The sequence below is a fragment of the Schistocerca serialis genome, chromosome 8 (assembly GCF_023864345.2).
Source record: "Schistocerca serialis cubense isolate TAMUIC-IGC-003099 chromosome 8, iqSchSeri2.2, whole genome shotgun sequence".
NCBI lineage: Eukaryota > Metazoa > Arthropoda > Insecta > Orthoptera > Acrididae > Schistocerca > Schistocerca serialis.
The window spans coordinates 573,215,162-573,236,311 of record NC_064645.1 but is presented as its reverse complement, the minus strand read 5'-3'; the positions used below and the strand labels follow the sequence as shown (position 1 = coordinate 573,236,311).

At 39.2% G+C, this 21,150-nt stretch overlaps 1 protein-coding gene across 6 annotated transcripts in view; it reads right to left on the bottom strand.

Annotated features, from left to right (window-relative positions):
- LOC126416453 (rho GTPase-activating protein 44-like) overlaps positions 1-21,150 on the bottom strand; it is a 343,310-nt gene that overhangs the window by 120,554 nt on the left and 201,606 nt on the right. For all 6 annotated transcript variants that reach the window (XR_007575461.1, XM_050084185.1, XM_050084183.1 and 3 more), the window contains exons 3-6: positions 13,086-13,227; positions 8,436-8,506; positions 3,121-3,309; positions 2,943-3,039 (exon numbers count right to left, since the gene is read on the bottom strand). Coding sequence is in view for 5 of the 6 variants with exons in the window: in XM_050084185.1 (XP_049940142.1) it covers positions 2,943-3,039; positions 3,121-3,309; positions 8,436-8,506; positions 13,086-13,227 (499 nt within the window). In the remaining variant the exon portion in view is untranslated. The remainder of the gene's footprint in view (positions 1-2,942; positions 3,040-3,120; positions 3,310-8,435; positions 8,507-13,085; positions 13,228-21,150) is intronic.

The window sequence follows — 21,150 nt, the reverse complement described above, 5'->3', positions numbered from 1 at the left end:
AAACGAGACTGTTTTGGCACAAATGGTCATTTTTATAACACAACAGAATATAATTCACGAAGTACCAATATCAAATACCTATAAGGCCTACTACAAGCAAAAAGCTTTATTTTACGAAATAGTTTCACATTTCAATCATACGCACCAGTTTCTCAAGCATGAGATTGAATAGTAGTATTACGCATTTTTTTACATAAATTTGGAATGGTCTTATTCTTCCATAATGTGTGTGATGTCCCCGTTTCTTCTCCTTCCTCATTCTAACAAACAATCTTGTCATCACCAATTCTGTAGGTGTTCCTGCCGTTGTCAAAATTTGTTCACCGATTAACTTCACTAACCCTATTAGAATCACCGGTTTAATTATCCCGCCATTATTCCCTGATTAGGTGTTGTAACATGTTCGTACATCACGTTTTCCGCATTACTTCCAGAATAGAACTTAAGCGGCTGGTCCTTACTAATGTAGTGATCTGGCCTCAAATTTTCTGTCAAAATTTCATTTTCTTGGATACACCGAGAAGATAACATGTAATCTTTCTCACCTGTTAGTCATTTATTTCCATTCTGGTAGTCTGAATTTATGGATTTCGCTAGTAATTATAACAATGCTGATCATTCGCAAACCCAATCAACCACATAATCAGACAGCGATTGGCATTAATCCGTTTGGCTTTACTCTGCTCACTTCGTATAGCCCCATCCCCTTTTGTCTGCGGAAAGTTTATTTCTAGATGCGACGAGGATTCTCCTGACAAGAGACATCACGTACACTATGCACGCATTCAAAAATCAACTTATGATTCATTCAGAAATCAATTAAAATGTGTTCAAAAACCAACAGGGATGTGTTTCAAAATCATATGAATAATCGAGAGACCAACATGCACTGGATGCTAGGTGAGACAAGTTTTTTTTCCCCCGCCCCTCAAGAATATGAATTTGTCGCCCCCTTTTCCTGGTAGCATCTATGCTTGCACAGCCAACAGCCACATTCCTTTAGCCAGAAGCGGGAGTATCTACTAATCAAATGCGACTGAACTGCGCATGCGCATGAGCCCGCTCGTAACTGCTAAAACGAATCTAATGTAAACAGTTGTGACTTCATGCTCACGGAGGCAGTTTGTTGTTATGAAGCATTGCATAGTCTTCCTAAAGCCTTTGACACATTTTGCTGTTGGCAGATGCCTGCATGAGCACTGTGTGTTGTTGTTGGATATGGCGCATTTCCTTTGCAGTTTAAGCTATTTTCATTTTTTTTCTCTAATTTATGTTTTATTGTTGAAGTATTATTCTGCAGTGGCGGGATACAGCAATCTCCTTAGTTAGAGTATCGGCTCATACCAGTCAAAATTACAAAATTTAACAGAAAACTAGAACAATGAAAAATTCCCGGAATTCTAAAAAAATTCCGGGTCTTTCCCGGTTTTCTCCCGGATGAAACAATTCCCAGATCTCCCGGTTGTCCGGGGTCGTATACACCCTGAATTTTGCTTGACCATCATCAATTCCAGCAGCACTGCTGGTATATGATTTATGGACAGTGCATGCGAAGCACACACTGCCACCGTGGTCACCTGCAGAGCAGTTACCCAAGTGGAACACTGACACAGTACAACACTTAACACCACTGACGCCAGCTCAGCAGCTACGGGCAGAATCTATTTGTCAGTAGCAGCCAGGGGCAACAGGGAGAGCTACTCATGTCTGCCTCACTACATCATTTATTCAAATCAATAAAAGTTCTTTGTAATTGTTAACAGTGTTTGCCCTCGGCTCCATGACCTGTCACCACCACTCACTCATCCCCCAGAAAGCCAGCAAGCTACAATCCAGAAGGAATTAATTTGACTAAATGCAAAATAATAACTAAAATCATATGGTTACAGATCTGAAATATAAAAAGAGAATAAAAAGAAGAAGAAATGAGAACAAATAAAAAAGTTAATACAATGTTAAATGGGAATAGAAATGAAAAATTATAATTAAACTGATTAACTGAATAAAAGTAATGATTGCAGTCCTTTACATAAATATGGAAAAAAGTGGATCACATCCATTGAGCATTAAGTCCCCCACAACCTTCAGCTTTTCGGTCTAACAATTTAACTGCTAGGCTCTGGAACTCTTTTGAAATAAGTGCTATTTTCACAAGGCTGTAGTGGACCACAAGAAATTCTGTTTTGTTACTTACTTGCAAACGAGGTCTCATCAGGATGAATGGCTGCAGGGTTTGATACATGGGAACCTAACCTACACCACTGTACAGGTGGTTTGGGGTAAAAAGAAAAATCCAACCCCTGGGGACCCCCCCCTTGTTAATCACAATTTGAATTCCAGAGGGACCTGCCAGCGCTTTCGTTCGGTAAGTCACATCATCTTTGTTTTTAGATATAAAAACAAAGATGATGTGACTTACCAAACAAAAGTGCTGGCAGGTTGATAGACACTTGTGTGTATGTTTGTGTTTGTTTATGTGTCTATCAACCTGCCAGCACTTTCGTTTGGTAAGTCAAATCATCTTTGTTTTTAGATATATTCATATAATCTGTAAGATATATGACAATACAAATTACAACTTTATATCGGTCAAAATACAATATTATTCCAATGAATATAAACTTAATAATTAGTTTACTGCACATGGAACTAACAGAAAGCATACTGTAACTTGAATTGAGCAGCACACAGTGCACATTTTCAAATCCATCAGTTCAGTAACTATAGCTGTGTGTGTGTGTGTGTGTGTGTGTGTGTGTGTGTGTGTGTGTGTGTGTGTGTGTGTGAACAAAACTCAAATGTCGAAGTCCAAAATAAAGAACAAGCTGTACACTGAAGTACAAAATAAAGACGAAGCTGTATAGTTATTGCATATATCACTTTCTAAACCAACATATTCCTTACCACTGATAGCAAGCAAAAATGGTACTGGTAAAACTTACGCGGCACTGTTCCACTTTCAATTCAGCCTCTTCCATTTCATCCTTTATGGAATCTAAGCGTGCATTTGTGTTCGCATGCTTCACTGAGTTTTGATACCTATACAGCCATCAAAAATTATTTCAACAACATTCAAGCCATATAGCACATCTGCATACATTTTTATGGTGTGGAACCCACCTAGTTTTTGCAGCATCCATGTCCAATGTGAGTTTTGCCAAATTCCGTTTATGTTTACTGATATTAGGAATATCCACATCTATCACATTCTGTAGAGGTTCTATCACAGCCTTTTCAACGCCCACTTCATAGCTGACAAGCAAGTTTGCCAGGTCCTGTTCGACTTCGCCACACCGTTGAAGAATATTTCTGTAACAAATGTTCACAATACTCTTCATAAAGTTATGTGATAACAGTTAAACAATATCATCATTACTGACGGATGAATATATTTATAGGATAGTAACAGAAGTAAATTATCATATTTATCTGGGTCTAAGTAACCCTGAATATAAGAGTCCTTCGCCTCCCTCCCCATTTCTTTTTGATTAAGAAGCTCCTTGAGAAAAATTTATTTTTAACATAGTCTGACTAATCAAAATTACAAACTGTTTTATTGACATAAGGTATCTGCCTAAAATGTTAATCTCATATATAATCTAAACTTATGCCATTTATTGATTGTCTACATTTGATGATACAAGGAGAAATAAAATAAAGAAAAAGAAATGGTTTACATTAATTTGAGGATGGTTTTCTTTTATACCTTTTTTGCTTACCAACCCTGTCGTCTGTGGTATCATTACTTTAATCATCAGCCTAATAGCATATCTGTGAAATTTATATCTTAGTTGTCACAAATATTTGTCTCTTCCTTCTGAATATGCTGTTATTTCCAAAGTTGTGGTCATGGTGGGACCTGCAAACACAACTGTTTTTTCTGAATACAAATCAGATTTCGCTTCCAGATTGATGTGAGAATGTTAAAATGTCTCTATGTCTCTTGCTTCCAAACATATCATCTGCCCACTGCTCTCTCATTGGCTACGTAAAACCAGCACCTGACACACCCCCTTCATTCCCATCACGCAGCACGGCAAACGCCAACAACATCGCAGCACGAAACAAGTCAAGTATGTCACTGGCCCCTATCTAGAGTTTCACTGTCTCCTGCAGAAATGAACATTATTTTTGAGTATTAGTCCAATTTTAAATTCAATTCAATTCCGATTACAAACAGATTCAAGCAAGGTGCAGTTTAAACTTGGCAGACGTTCACGAAAAGCCAAAGCAAGCAGTATAGATTGGCAACATAATGTAATTTGCTGCAAGCTCACCACTCTACTCCTCGCACTTGTCCTATTTCTCAGGAAGCTGGTGTGACTGGTCCCCCTCCAACCCTTCCATAGTGCTGGGCTTAAGCAACTGTGAAACATGGTGCAGGTCGTATGTAACAACAGCAACTAATACATAAGTAAAATTTCGCAGTCATGATTCAGTCCAATTCTCGAAGTTTTGCTCATCCCCCGATCTACTGATGCCTGTTTGTACTATTCCACGACAAGTCTTACTGCTGTAATTTGTTCTAGCAATAACAATTACAGTCAGTTTAGTATGATTTATTTCTTTTGTTACACACTTCCATTTCACCCAGATAACCTTACATCAGTACGTGAACGGCGACCAAATGTCTCTTTTTTCGAACTGCTTGGTACATTATTGGAGTTTCTCATAATCAAATATAATACTGATCTGGGTTCAGTCAAGTAATGCATTTTTAAGGATGACATTTTTGCTTCTGAATGTTACCTCTACTTAAAAAAGGAACATTAATGTTTGTGTACTGTATCCGTACATGTACAGTAAGAGAAATTTTATTGCAAACCTGTTCAAATACAACAACAATTTGTAAGTTGATAGAATTTAATGCTATTTCCTCCTGTGTTTCACAAATCTGCCAAATTTTAAGCAGGGCAATAGACAGTTGTAGTGACTCCTTTATAGTTTATCGCATAGACCTGGCACTGGCACTGTGCGAGTCAGCTGTCACGTGATCGTTCTAGCAATGCATATACTGCATTGGGCGCCTCCAGTTATTAGAACTCACAAGTCCGTCTATCAAAGAGTATTGTTTACCCAGACACGCACCTCCAAATTCTCCAAAATAAATCTGCACGTGACTTCGATACGCCAAGCTTCATCTGCAAATGTTAAGATAACCCCTGTATAATCTACTAAACAACATAAAAATGTTAACCTCAGCAGCAACAATTTTATCTGTGAATATAAGACAACCCTGTGTTTTTCGAATGACGAATTTGGGAAAAGTTCTTAAACAGCAACTATGCTACAATATAGTTCCATAAGTTGCTTTTCAATGAAAATAAGAAAGCTACGTTTAACTTTTCAGTTAACAAAGAATGAAACGTGTCTCTGCAAGAAGAGCCCCAAAAATTGAAGAACTTCACTTACGCATTGTAACTCCATGACATAAATGTGAAAATTTTCCTTTCAGCTACACACTCCTGTGTACTTAGTTATTTATTTTTTTTACCAAGTTAAGGATTTCATTACAAAGTTGCCAGACTTAAGACACTTCTCAAAAGATATAAAAAACTGTACCATCCAGCTGAGACCACAAACACACCATTTTACCCACAATTGTTTGGAACACCACTGCTGTTCTGGTAAAAACTCACTGGAGAAAGATTTAACACCAGTCACATTTTTAAATGGGTGGTTTACTTCATTGGATCAAATTTTGAGCCTACACCTGTCATCAGAAAGCAGCAGTGATCTTGTGTACAAATTTCACATTTTTGTCTTGTTCATGTTTCAGTGCATCATCACATGTCAAGGAAGCAAACTCCTATTATGTAATGTAGTGCCTTTCCTTCAAGACAGAAACATGAAATCCGCATACAAAATCACCACTGCCATCCAACAGCAGGCCTAGGCCCAAAACTGATTAAGGTGAAATAAATGTGATTCAAAAATTGTGGCTGGCTGTAACTCTTTCTTCACTATAGCATACTGTAAAGATCAAAAGTCATATAGATCATCAGTTGTCAGACTTAATATCTCTATGTTATCATATGCATGATACACATTGAAATTAATCATCAAGAAGTGTCTTCATAAACATAAACTAAGATTGCTACCCAATTCATACTGAGCAGGAGATATGCACCTTTCAGGAAAACAGCTTTTCTCCAGCAACTTTCATGGAGAAGATTTTTCTGTTTTCCCTGCTATGAAGAATTACCATCCAATGAGATAGATAGGAGGAGGTGGTGGTGGGGTAGGGGTAGGGAGACGGGGGACTACTAATAATTATGAAATGCTTTACTAACTTTAGCTTCACACACTCTGTAAGAGGATTCGTATATATAGTTTATTTTGCAAGGGGGAGAATAAATAAATAAAAACCTGAACAGCACAAAAGAGCCTTAAGAGTCTGCAATCAGGATCAAACACTTATTATCAAAGTTTGTAGGTACCTATGATGATCGCTTCTTTTTCTTTGATCACAATGAAATATACGTTATTTAAAATAACAATACAAACATTGTGTGAAGACTTTCATTATCTTGCCAAAGAATTTACAAAATACCCCATTTTAATTAAGAAAAATTAAGACATCAGTTCTACAACTTTGCTTCTGCCATTTTTGCAGCACATGGCAGCAGCGGCAAATGATGGTGCAGTCTGTGGATCATAAGTGTCGTACAATAAACTTGGACAGCTGTCAACATAACGCCATCAAAATGTTAGTTTGTGGTTGCATCATAAAGTTATTCTCAAATGAATGCATCAACTTACAAGCTCAATTCTCATCATTTGCAGGAAATTTTAATTTTCTACTTTAACATGAAGAAATCTGCAGCTGAGGCTCATACAGTGCTCGATAAGACCTTTGGTGAGGCACCTATTAGTGAAAGAACATGCAGAGAATGGTTCCAACACTGCAAAAACAGCGATTTTGATGTATAAGACTGGCATACTGATGGAAGATTGAAGGTTTTCGAAGCTACTGACACAAGAGGAGATCACTACCAAAAGCAGTTGATGTGTTTGAGCAAGCACTGAAACAATCAAGAGGAGATCACTATCGAAAACAACTAATGCGTTTGAGTCAAGTACTGAAAGAAAAGTGGCCATAATATACCAATAGACATGAAAAAGTGATTTGGAAGCATGACAATGCTTGACCTCAGGTCGCAAAACCCAACAACAACATACTTGGAAACAATGAAATGGGAAGTGCTTCTGCCATATTCTCCAGGCACTGCTCCCTCTGAATAACCACCTTTTTTGGTCAATGGCATACAGCCTGGATGACCAGTGTCTCCCATTATATGAACAAGTGCAAAACTGGATCAATACAAGAATCTCTTCAAAAGACACGCAGTTCTTCAGTCGTCAGATTTGTATGCTGGCCAAAAGACGAGAGAAAGTAGTGGCCAGCTATCACTAGTGTCTTGAATCATACATTTTGTCAGTTTTTCATGAAAAAACCTTTAACTTCAAGAAAAAAAATGTGGAAGCAAAGTTGTAGACCTAAAACGTATTCAATATTCCTTATTTCCTCACATCCTGACAAGATACGAAAAAATGAGACCTTAATTACTTACACTTTATAATGTAGGTTTTTCCAATATGATTCATCCAATTTTACAAGGCTATATCTTCTACACGAATAAAGATAGAAATCTGGGGTGGATTTTAACTTACACATTGTACAACAGAGTTTTCATTTTCATAAGACCCATCAGACTTTTAACAAAGATATATATATCTTATCATATAAGCAAATTCAAACTTGGGGTACTTTTTACTATTATATTTAGGTTCATAAATCTTCAATGGACTCTCCACATCATGAATGCTGAACATTGAGATGATAATCAATCTTATCTCATATATTTGTGAGCATGTCTACAGTTATGCATAAGTTGCTATGTAGAGTCACACTTTACCCAAAATTGTTGAAAGGGGCCACATAAATGGAAGCTTTCACAAACTCCCACAAACAAATCACATACCATGAGAGGCAACATTTGAAGTCAATGATGCAATGCAAGATCTGTACATCCCTTCAATGCTGCACCCTCAACAAAAATCACACCAAATAGCTGTACCTGAATTGCTTCTAATGAAATGAAGAGTGCAAAACACTTTTTGTGACAGTGTTATCACCATCTTGAATCAAAACATACCGAGCAATGAACAGGTGTGCAAATGAGCGCACCAGTTGCACCAGGGGGACTCCTTCTGGCAACCATATAAACCAGCCAGCACCACTTTATAACAATTGGCAACATAAACTTTTAATTTTGACTGGTAAGTTAAAATTATCTCAAAGTTTCCATCTTTAATCTGTAGAAGATACAGTCCTGTTTTTAAAGTGCCCTGTATTCAGCAAAATATTTTTCATGGCTGTGTTAAGAATAAATTTACAAAATAAATACATAATATCAAAAACTGGAACTCACCCTAAAAGGCAACTATCACCTGTCCCACTTTCTTGCATCGCAGCTCCTAGGATGTATTCTGGAATCTTTTTCTGCGTCAAAGAAAATTAGTGGTCAATATTTCAGTCAATTTCCAAAGTAAACATATTTCAGAGTAAAAACCACAGCTGCCGTCTATACTCTAAATACATCTTCTACTCACCAAGTGGCAGCAGGAGAAAAGACATGTAATAGATGTGGAAATATAGGACCTTTGAGAGCCAGTGATTCTTTCTTCTGGCAGAAGCTTGGTTTGATACATGGGAAAGTGTTACAAAGTTTTTCAAGAAACTGAACTGGCAGACTCTAGAAGACAGGTGTAAATTATTCTGAGAAAGTCTACTAACAAAGTTTCAAGAACCAGCTGTAAATGATGACACCCCCTACAAATCACTCACTTTGGGATCATGAGGATAAGATTAGAATAATTACAGCAGGCACAGAGGCATTCAAACAATCACACTTCCCGCACTCTGTATGTGAATGTAACGGGAAGAAACCCTAATAAATGCTACAATGGGATGCACCCTCTGCTGTGCACTTCACAGTGGTTTGCAAGGTATAAATGTAGATGTGGATGTAAAACGGAAAGGAAGATAAATGGAAGAAAAGAACTGTTGAGGTTTAGGAAATAGAAATAGCTACAGAAAAGTTGCCCAGAACCCCAGATCAAGGGAGGCTTACCAGACAGGATGAGAAGGAAAGACTTATTATCCTACCTTCCACCTTTAAGTTCTCAGGTTTTCAAATCTCATCTAGTGCAGGCACTATCAATCACTCTTTCCTTCACGTCCTGTACAGCAACTCTGCCCTGAACCAGGATTCCGGACAACTTTTCCCCTCAACTCCCCCCATTTCCAAAACTACGTCAGTCATTTTCTTCATACTGCTTCCTTTCCCTTCTGGGGGGGGGGGGGGGGGGGGGAAAAAACCCCAGGGGCACCGAAAGCTCACTCATTTCCACATACTTTTGTATGTATTTTCTCACATTATTGCTTACTGAGTAATTTTTTATCTGCCTACGTTATATTTCATTAACTCTAAAGACAAGGGTGGGTTTAAAAATAACAAATGGAAAGTACTTCAAGAGAAATTAAAGAGGTTAGTCGCTGTATAATTTGAAATTTTCCCGGCGAATCAACTGTTCAAAAAGATTTCGGGCTTGCAGCCAGCTGTCGTAAACTTCATTGCACGATATTTCGGCTCGACAACTGCCAGCCATCTTCAGGTGAGCCGAACGAGGACTGACAAAGACGTTCTCCGCTCCGTCTTATATAGTGCGCTGATAGTACTGCCATGCATGCGTTGCAGTCACGGAGACAAAAGGACCACACCGCACAGCGACAGCACCCTTGCTGATGGGACTGCAAGACTCAGCTGCATCATGCTTTATCATGGGACTGGGTGAATGGAGTGACTTCAGCTAAGTTTGATTGGGCATATAGGGCTGCCAGTTCCCAGCAGATGTCGAAATTTGTTTGCTTAGTACCACAACAGCTGACGCCACAGGAAATAACTGCATGACGTTGCGTGGTTAATTTCACAGAGAAGATTTTAGACAATGCGACGTAGTCAGTTTTGGGCAAAGGTCGTAATTTTGCACCTACACCAAGTGTAGTACCTCTTATAAGTTTTGTAAGTCGTGTTGAACCACCTGTATGTCGCCTTCCTATGGATGCTGCTGAAGAAATAAGAAGGGAAACTGGTCGGGTTCTGAAAGCTCCTCCCCAACGCAGTAATATACCTGCTGAAGAAAGGGCTGCACTATGGAACCTCCGAGAAGATCCGGAAATAGTGGTGCTGAAGGCTGATAAAGGTAATTCTACACTTTATCTACCTCGTGGGTTGTATTTGGAGAAAATGTATAGTCTACTTAGTGATACTATGTACAGGAGAATTGATCAAGACCTAACAGCACATGTGCAACGAAAGACTTGTGCACTTTTGAACTCTTCCTCATTAGCTTCAGAGACCATCAAGCTGTTAAGACCACATGGCGGCGTACCATCGAGACTGTATGGTCTTCCTAAAGTGCATAAAGAAAGTCTGCCTTTATGGACTATAGTGAGTAATATTGACGCACCCACATATTATTTAGCCAATCATCTAGCTTCTTTGATGAGACCATCTGTTGGCAAATGTTCACATCATATATGGGACTCTGCTGATTTTATCAACAGACTGGGGGCTCTCCACATAAGTAGTTCGGATCTTCTAGTAAGTTTTGCTGTAGTTTCCCTTTTCACAAAAGTACCTCTTGCGGTTTCCTTGATTCTAATTGGTCAACAGTTTGAATCGGACATCATTGCTTTGCTTCGACATGCTCTTTCTTCAACTTATTTTATGTTTAACCAGGAATATTTTGAACAGTCTGACAGTGTCTCCTCTAGTGGCTAACCTTTTTATGGAGGATTTTGAGGAGAGAGCACATGAATCAGCAGTTTGTAAACCAACTATTTTTTGGAGATACGTCGATGATACTTTGATAGTGTGGCCCCACAGAGAAGAAAAGTTAATAGTGTTTTTCCATCATCTTAACTCCATCCATGAGAATATTAAATTTACTATGGAACTAGAGAAAGATTGTTGTTTTTCATTCCCGGATGTTTTGGTTAAACGAAAGAGTGACGGCTCGGTGGGACATTCTGTTTATCGTAGGCCCACTCACACTGATTTTTACTTGCATTCTTCAAGTTGCCATCACCCATCCCACACCGTGAGTGTACTTAAAACCCTTGTGCACAGGGCACATATGGTGTCGGATGCAGGAAATTTGCCTAAGGAACTTTCACAACATTTAAGGACGGTGTTCAGAGACAAAGGGTACTCAACCCCGCTAATTAACAGGGCCTTCTCAACTGGAGCCAGGAACCAGGAAGCGGATAAAGAGGAGAACGCGCCAGCCAAGTCCCTAGCTTTTCTTCTCTTTGTTGTAAATACCTCCTTAAACATAGCGAGGATTCTTAATAATTTTCACATGAAAGTGGTTTTTCGTCTGCCTTCAAAGATTTCAGATTTGCTGGGATCAGTGAAGGATGATTTGTTACTGCAGAAGGCGGGAATTTACAAAATACCGTGTCAATGTGGTATGGCCTATATAGGACAGGCAACACATACAGTGGAAGAGCGTTGTACGGAACATCAATGTTGCACTCGCCTACTGCAACCCAGTAAGTCTGCAGTTGCGGAACATTGTATTTCTAACGGACATTCAATGGAGTATGACAAAACTTCGATTCTGGCCGCAGCAACAACTTTTTGGGACTCCATTATCAAAGAATCCATTGAAATACGCATTGCAGGAAATCTAATGAACCGTGACAGTGGTTACCAATTGGATAACACATGGAATCCCATCATTTTCGAAATTTGCTTGAGATTAAGATGCCAGAAGACTTTGATAGCTGCGACCAGCAACAATACCGAATGCAGCTGAGTCTCGCAGTTCCACCAGTGACGGCACTGCCGCTGGGCAGCGTGGTCCTTCTGTTTCCGCGACTGCAACGCATGTGCGGCAGTACTATCAGCGCACTATATAAGACGGACTGGAGAACGTCTTCGTCAGTCCTCATTCGGCTCACCTGAAGATGGCTGGCAGTTGTCCAACTGAAATATCGTGCAATGAAGTTTACGATGACCGGCTGCAAGCCCGAAATCTTTTTGTAGCAGGTTAGTCCCTGTTTTCTGACCACCTTATTTTAATACACTTCTTAATTATTCTGTCACGATTCTTGGAGTCTGTACCATGATACTTGTCTTATCACATTTCATTTCAGAATTATATTGCATGATTGGATATGAAAGAACTAGTACTATAGTACAAGCTCGAAGTTTCCAGGACCGTGCAATACAGGGGAATATTCAGACATGGAGTCCAGAAAACTTTGCAAACATGATACAGCATTTCATTTAATCAATGATTTGGGATCCAGCACTCAATTTATTAATGTTTCACTCCTTAGTTTGCTTATGATTTCATCTCAAACTTCAGTACTGAATAGGAATTTGGTCAATCATTTTCCTTATTATGGCCTATCCTCTTGCAGGTATGTAGGTAACTGTAGTTATTTATTTCTGGAATTTGATGAATGAAGGATACACTCTAAAATAAAATTAAAAATCTAAGTGATCTAAATTAATGTCATTTACTAAGTAATGTCATTTACAGAAGCAAATCATCCACTTAAATCTTACAAACTGCTACAGCTTAAGTAACATTTAGAGTCATGTGCTTCGAAGAGTTGAACAACTTCAAAAGGGCACGCAGCTATGCAAGTCTTTGTGGTTTAATTTTTGAGAAACATATGAATAAAACAGCAAGAAACTCACAGAAGTTTGAATAGGAATTGCTACTCCATATCTGACATAATGACTCACGGTGGGAGATATATGACCTACACCCAGAAACAGGTAACAATAAAGGGAACACAACAATAATTTCAATTTATAGAGAACAAATTTTGTGTGTATGTATAATGCACGAAGAAGAGGATATGGTAACACAAGTGGACAGAGAAGGATTGGACTCTAAAAGGGAAAACTAAAGCCATTATTTTTATTGATAGGGTTTGCTACAGTGCTAAATTTTATAGTTTCATATTAAAGAAGGAAAAAATGTTATTTTATACTCACGACCCTTTTGTCGATCTCTTGTCCTTGATAGGGGAAACAGTTGGTCAGTTTCTTCCCTGTATTCTGACATGCTGTTCGTATGTAGTCTACTCTTCGGTCTGCTTCTATTAAATCGTCTGACAGCACTTCTGTTTTTCCAGCTCTGAAACAGAATGATGCAGCACATTGTGTGTACCAGAAATCATCTGCCACAGTCTTTTTGTATTTCTGCATATGTATTAAGTAAGGCAAGCAGAAAATACCCTACCCAGCACAGAAATGCTCTTTATATCACTGAAATACTGTTTCCATTATAGTGATATGACTATAATTACATACCAACTTCATATGTACTACCTTATTGGCCAAAATACAAACTGCAGCATTAATTCAGAACTCGATGCAGAGAAATTTATGTCACACTACCTGTTTACAAAATAAGATAACTCTTTATCACTTTTTTTTTATATTGTAATGTACATAAATTACACAGAAATACCAACACTCATGATGTCACAGTTTAACATCATTATCCATACCTGTTTCATCACCGTCAGTATTTTCATCATTTTTTCCAAATTACAGTGTCCTTGATACCATGAAGAGCATTAGGCATGCAGAACTTCTGGAATCCTCTGACGACATTGTTAGGTTATACAGGGTGTTTCAAAGTCCTTGCAGTAACGTCTAGGGGTGATAAATCATGTTGTAGGGAATAATTTTTGTTACAGATAAAATGTTTGCTGACATTTTCTAGCAACACTAGGTGGCTTTTATAATTGGTTATGCACTTGATACACAGCAAAGCTTCAGCATTCTGTGGGATCTGCACGTAATATGTGTTGCCTATGATTCAATCATCTGCTACACATGAAAGGGGGTAGGCCAGGCTTCTGAGACACCATTCTCCTCACTCATTTTTAGAGTTTTGCTGTTGAAAATCACTCTTAAAATTTACTGGGACAGGTAACATGCAGAAGTGGCACACCTGGTTAGTAGATCCTGCTAGTTCTGTGAAATCTCAGGGCTCGTGAATTCAATAAAAAGATAACTAGAGTTGCTGGGAAGTATCAGCAAACATCTCGAACAAAAGTTGTTCACCATGCCATGATCTGTTACACCAAAGATGTTTGATGCAAAGACTTCAAAACAACCTGCATTTTGCACCATGAATAGAGAATCCACTCAACAAGGCAGACTGATGGCTTTTCTAGTCTTGCCAGATACAATGAGTACATGATCCCTTTCTAAAAGCCAATCTGAATTAGTTTAGCCTGATTTTAAATGACTTCTTTGAGATACCACCAAAAACATGCAGTTTTTAAGTCATACCTTCACGAATAAGTACTAGTTTCATCCTAAATGCAGCAATTTAATCCTATACTTCAGGTGTGAGGTACCTTTAAGTGCATGAAACACTAGCATATCAATCTTATTGTGCAGTGCACCAGTTCTATCTTATTGTGCAGTGCACCAGTTCTGTGGTTCCAAACAGTAATTACAAGTCTATCCAAACAGTAACTATAAGTCTATCATTAATTCTGTTGTCATCCAGCCTTTTTCTCAGCAACAAATCACTAACCCTTTACACAAATTTTCTTCGGACAAAGTTTTCAATTTCAGAATAAAACCAGGTGGGAGGGGGTGTGAACTTCCTTCCCTCCGCAGTAACTGCTAACTTCACCATGTTAACTCACTCACTCACTCACTCACTCACTCACTCACTCACTCACTCACTCACTCACTCCCTCCCTCTCACCCCCCCCCTCCCCCCATACTTGTCAGTCCTATACAGTTCATTGTCGTTATGATGCTCATAATTCTATTATTTAGAAGGCATTTTACCAGTTATTTACTGTTCAGATTCTTGTGTTACGATAAAAAAAAAAAAATTATCGAGGTTTATCACACCGCATTAAGTCTCGTCATCAACCTATTAGGAAGACAACTTGTTGTACTTGGTTTTTGTGTTTTGTTTTTATATGGACTCTATGGAAAGATGGCCTGCAGCAACCAATGCTAACTTACTAATGCTGTCGAAAACTATGATACTTCGGTGGTTATATCATCATTCCCATTTGTAGCATACATTTTATTCTTATCTATTATAATTGGGCTTTCTTTTGCCACCCAGGTTATTAACACAAATCCTTGGCGATTTATTTTGCCACTTCAGGAATATGATTTTAAGGAACAGATATTCGATATATTCAGAGTTCCACATGTGAGTGTAATGTTTTCATGCCTACTTAGCTTTTCATTTTACTGATATATGACAATGCAAAATTTGCACCTCTCTTATGAAATTACAGTTGCAGTAGACATCTCTGATATTTCAGCATACAGCTTTAAAAATTGACAGGACTGAAATTTTGTTTCTTCACTTAAACTACACACACTACCTATCCAGATGCCAGGAATGTTGGCATGGGAAATACATCTGTGTACTGCATATAAGCGTTGAGTAATAAGATAAAATTTAACTGCAACAGCAGTCTTTGCCTTTAGATTAAGCGAACTATCCAGTCCCTTTGCCAATGTATTACTACGAACTACAACATGTATCACCTCACGTTATTTCTTTTCACAAGAAATATTCCACTCATGTGTCGATTATGTACACATTGTCTGCTTGTGTCTGTGTATGTGCGGATGGATATGAGTGTGTGTGCGAGTGTATACCTGTCCTTTTTTCCCCCTAAGGTAAGTCTTTCCGCTCCCGGGATTGGAATGACTCCTTACCCTCTCCCTTAAAACCCACATCCTTTCATCTTTCCCTCTCCTTCCCTCTTTCCTGATGAGCCAACAGTTTGTTGCGAAAGCTTGGATTTTGTGTGTATGTTTGTGTGTCTATCGACGTGCCAGCGCTTTCGCTTGGTAAGTCACATCATCTTTTTTATATATATATGTCTGCTTGTGTCTGTATGTGTGGATGGATATGTGCGTGAGTGCGAGTGTATACCTGTCCTTTTTTCCCCCTAAGGTAAGTCTTTCCGCTCCCGGGATTGGAATGACTCCTTACCCTCTTCCTTAAAACCCACTTCCTTTCGTCTTCCCCTCTCCTTCCCTCTTTCCTGATGAGGCAACAGTTTGTTGCGAAAGCTTGAATTTTGTGTGTATGTTTGTGTGTCTATCGACCTGCCAGTGCTTTCGTTCGGTAAGTCACCTCATCTTTGTTTTTATATATAATTTTTCCCACGTGGAATGTTTCCCTCTTATATATATCCCAGAATCCCAGCTTGTACACACTACTTGTTTTGCTCGGAGAAAATACAGCCATCACCTTTAAACGTAAATCACAACTCAGGGTATGCTATAGATCAGTCTGTCATCAAAACCAAAGATTTCATATAACTGATGAAACAATTAATAACTATTTCAACACAATGAGCGAGTGCACCAAATTGTCAAGATGAGGTAAATGCAGAAAGTGAATGAAAGGCAGTCCACACAAAGGGAACAACTCAAGATTTTCTGCATCCAGATCACCAGTTGCCTGCATCCAACATCTGCATAAGGCTGTTCCAACACTGCCCCTAGGGTTCACATACCCATGAGTGCCAGTCAGCTTGCCAATGAAACTTGAGATGGAGCAGCCCATTCTACATCCATACTCTGCTAGCCACTGGGCAGTACATGGCACCACAGGGTATGTCCCACAGTACAACTTGTTAGAAATTCTTTCTGTTTCGTGTGCGTATGGAGTGCAGGAAGAATTATTACTTAAATGTCTACATAAATGCTGTAATTAATCTAATTTTGTCTTCATGGGAGTGATACATATTGGTTGTACTATGAGGGTTATTCATGAAGTAACTGCATCAGATTATTTTTTTAAAATCAGAATGAAGTTACAGGATTTGTTGTACAATACTGTGAAAGTACACACACTATTTTATATTTCCACACAGTTTCCAGCCACACTGAGGCATTTGTCGTATTGTCTGATTACCTCTGAAATTGCACAACCACAGAATTTTGCTGCCTGTGACTGAAGCCAACCTAAGACACAGGTTTTCATCATCGCCGAAGCACTTTGAGACAAGCCACCTCTTCATGAGCAGGAAGAGGTGATAATAACTTGGTGTCAAATCAGGGCAGTGAGGAGGATGATCCGATACCTCCATCTGAACTCTTGCAGTTTGGTCACAGTAGCAGGGGCTGCAGGGAAAAGGGGGGGGGGGGGGGGGGGGCGGGCAGGAAAATTATATCAGAGTTCAACATGCCATAACGTTTTGATTTGAATGGTCCTTCTCAAGTTCGTTAGTGTGTTACATTATCTTCCAACATTAGCTGTGGCAGTTCTCTCCAAGAATTCCACTAGCAAAATTCCTTTTCTATCTCACATAACAGTTTCCACGAGTTTCCTGCTGGAAAAGTGTTTGATGACACTTTGTTGGTTTTTCCCAGTGACCCAGTACAGCCCCACTGCATTGGTTGCAGTTTCGTTTCTGCATTCGCATTTCACAACCAAAATCTGTGGAAAACGAACACAAAGCTCCAAGATGGATCTACAATTTTCTCTACGCCTTTCATCAACTGACTGAATCAGGTCTGCATTCACAATACTTGGTTGACCACTTTTCTCTTCATCGTGGACATTGGTTTGCCCGTTTTCAAACATACAGCACCATTCTCTTACATTTGGCCCCTAAACTACTGTATGGACTTCACCAGATTTACAGTTTTTTCAAGTACAGAACATATTTCATACTTCACAAATTTTGGGACTTGATTACAGCAAACATTTTAAAAGCATGTGGCTCAGAGAGGAATAAGGACCTTGATTCTCTCCTGCTCACAGCCTATTCATTCAAGGTGCATTCCACTGCAACACTGGTGCCACTATCTCTACTACTATGCACACTATAAGAAAATTGAAATTACTTTATGAATAGCCATTGTATATTCCCAGATTCCTTATCTGTCACTACTGGTTCTTGAAACTTTGTATCTTGGATTTCACAGGATAGTTGACATCTGTTTTAAAGCATTTGTCAGTTCAGGGTTTACAGCTCTTCCAAGGGTCGAACAAACCTGGTAGCACTTGTGGTGACCTCCTTTGCACGCATTCAATATTCCTTGTTAGTCCTATCTGGGATAGGTCTCATACAAATTAGCAATATTCCCGAGTAGGCCACAAGAGTGTTTTGTGATCATTATCCTGTCAATGAACTGAAGTCTGCTACCTATTTTACCTAGGACTGACTGTGTGTTTCTTCAATTTCATGTCCCTAAAAGTTGAGCTGACTGCCTCCAACGGAGACTCACTGATATTGTAGTCATGCGATATAAGTGCACAACTTTCTGTTTTTGAATAATTAAAGCAAGTTGCCAATCTTTGTACCACTTTGAAATCTTATGAGAATCTCACCTAATAGTTGGTGCAGGTTTTCGGACAGTATTTTATCATGGATTTTTTTGAAAAATGTCTGAGGTGATTATTAATACTGCCTGCCATGTCATTAATGCATAACACGAACAAAGGTCCCAACATACTTCCCTGGAGCACACCTGAATATGCTGATGTCTCACCATCCAAGAAATCATGCTATGTTGGTGCTGAAAACTTATACGAGAGAGTTTCCCTTGCTGTAAGCTACTGTTAGGTTCAAAATTACACAGATGCTCAAGGATTCTAAACTAATAATAATAATAATAATAATAATAATAATAATAATGGCGTGTGACGAGGGCCTCCCGTTGGGTCGACCGCTCGCCTGGTGCAAGTCTTTCAATTTGACGCCACTTCGGCAACTTGTGCATCGATGGGGATGAAATGATGATGATTAGGACAACACAACACACAGTCCGTGAGCAGAGAAAACCTCCGACCCAGCCGGGAATCGAACCCGGGCCCTTAGGATTGACAGTCTGTCGCGCTGACCACCCAGATACCGGGGGCAGACAGGATTCTAAACTGACAGCTTTTATAAGAGGAAATAATGGTCAGAAATAAACATTTTTGTCACATGAACAATTTACATCTTACAGCAAATGTAACTTAAGGTCAGTAATAGGTGAAACCGATAGCCACCAGTCTCAATGCATTCTTTATAACAACACTGGCAGTATTTGACCTCTTGGTTCAACATCATTTTGACTCACTGCTTGTGCACATTGTTTACGATTGTAGCATTAATTGCTGCTCCAACAGTGTTTTCCACAGTATGTACTTAATGGGTATGTTGATTGTTGCTTATTGAGGAATCTTTTCCCACAAAATCCCACACCACCTCCTTAAATTCTACTCTTGTTGTTGTTGTGGTCTTCAGTCCAGAGACTGGTTTGATGCAGCTCTCCATGCTACTCTATCCTGTGCAAGCTTCTTCATCTCCCAGTACATACTGCAACCTACATCCTTCTGAATCTGCTTAGTGTATTCATCTTTTGGTCTCCCTCCACGATTTTCACCCTCCACACTGCCCTCCAATGCTAAAATTGTGATCCCTTGATGCCTCAGAACATGTCCTACCAACTGGTCCCTTCTTCTTGTCAAGTTGTGCCACAATATCCTCTTCTCCCCAATTCTCTTCAATACCTCATCATTAGTTATGTGATCTACCCATCTAATCTTCAGCATTCTTCTGTAGCACCACATTTCGAAAGCTTCTGTTCTCTTCTTGTCCAAACTATTTATCGTCCATGTTACACTTCCATACATGGCCACACTCCATTACAAATACTTTCAGAAACAACTTCCTGACACTTAAACCTACACTCGATGTTAACAAATTTCTCTTCTTCAGAAACGGTTTCCTTACCATTGCCAGTCTACATTTTATATCCTCTCTACTTTGATCATCATCAGTTATTTTGCTCCCCAAATAGCAAAACTCCTTTCTACTTTAAGTGTCTCATTTCCTAATCTAATTCCCTCAGCATCACCTGACTTAATTCGACTACATTCCATTAGCTTCGTTTTGCTTTTGTTGATGTTCATCTTACATCCTCCTTTCAAGACACTGTCCATTCCGTTCAACTGCTCTTCCAAGTCCTTTGCTGTCTCTAACAGAATTACAATGTCATCGGTGAACCTCAAAGTGTTTGTTTCTTCTCCATGGATTTTAATACCTACTCCAAATTTTTCTTTTGTTTCCTTTACTGCTTGCGCAATATACAGACTGAATAACATTGGGGAGAGGCTACAACCCTGTCTTACTCCCTTCCCAACCACTGCTTCCCTTCATGTCCCTCGACTCTTATAACTGCCATCCAGTTTCTGTACAGATTGTAAATAGCCTTTCGCTCCCTGTATTTTATCCCTGCCACCTTCAGAATCTGAAAGAGAGTATTCCAGTCAACATTGTCAAAAGCTTTCTCTAAGTCTACAAATGCTAGAAACGTAGGTTTGCCTTTCCTTAATCTTTCTTCTAAGATAAGTCGTAGGGTCAGTATTGCCTCACATGTTCCAACATTTCTACGGAATCCAAGTTGATCCTCCGCGAGGTCGGCTTCTACCAGTTTTTCCAGTCGTCTGTAAAGAATTCGAGTTAGTATTTTGCAGCTGTGACTTATTAAACTGATAGTTCGGTAATTTTCACATCTGTCAACACCTGCTTTCTTTGGGATTGAAATTATTATATTCTTCTTGAAGTTGAGGGCATTTTGCCTGTGTCGTACATCTTGCTCACCAGATGGTAAAGTTTTGTCAGGACTGGCTCTCCCAAGGCCATCAGTAGTTCTAATGGTATGTTGTCTACTCCCAGGACCCTGTTTCGACTCAGGTCTTACAGTGCTCTGTCAAACTCTTCATGCAGTGTAGTATCTCCCATTTCAGTTTCATCTTCATCTTCATCCTCTTCCATTTCCATAATATTGTTCTGAAGTACAGCGCCCTTGTATAGACCCTCTATATACTCCGTCCACCTTTCTGCTTTCCCTTCTTTGCTTATAACTGGGTTTCCATCTGAGCTCTTGATATTTATACAAGTGGCTCTCTTTTCTCCAAAGGTCTCTGTCATTTTTCTGTAGGCAATATCTATCTTACCCCCATTGTGAGATAACCCTCTACATTCTTGTATTTGTCCTCTAGCCATCCCTGCTTAGCCATTTTGCACATCCTGTCGATCTCATTTTTCAGATG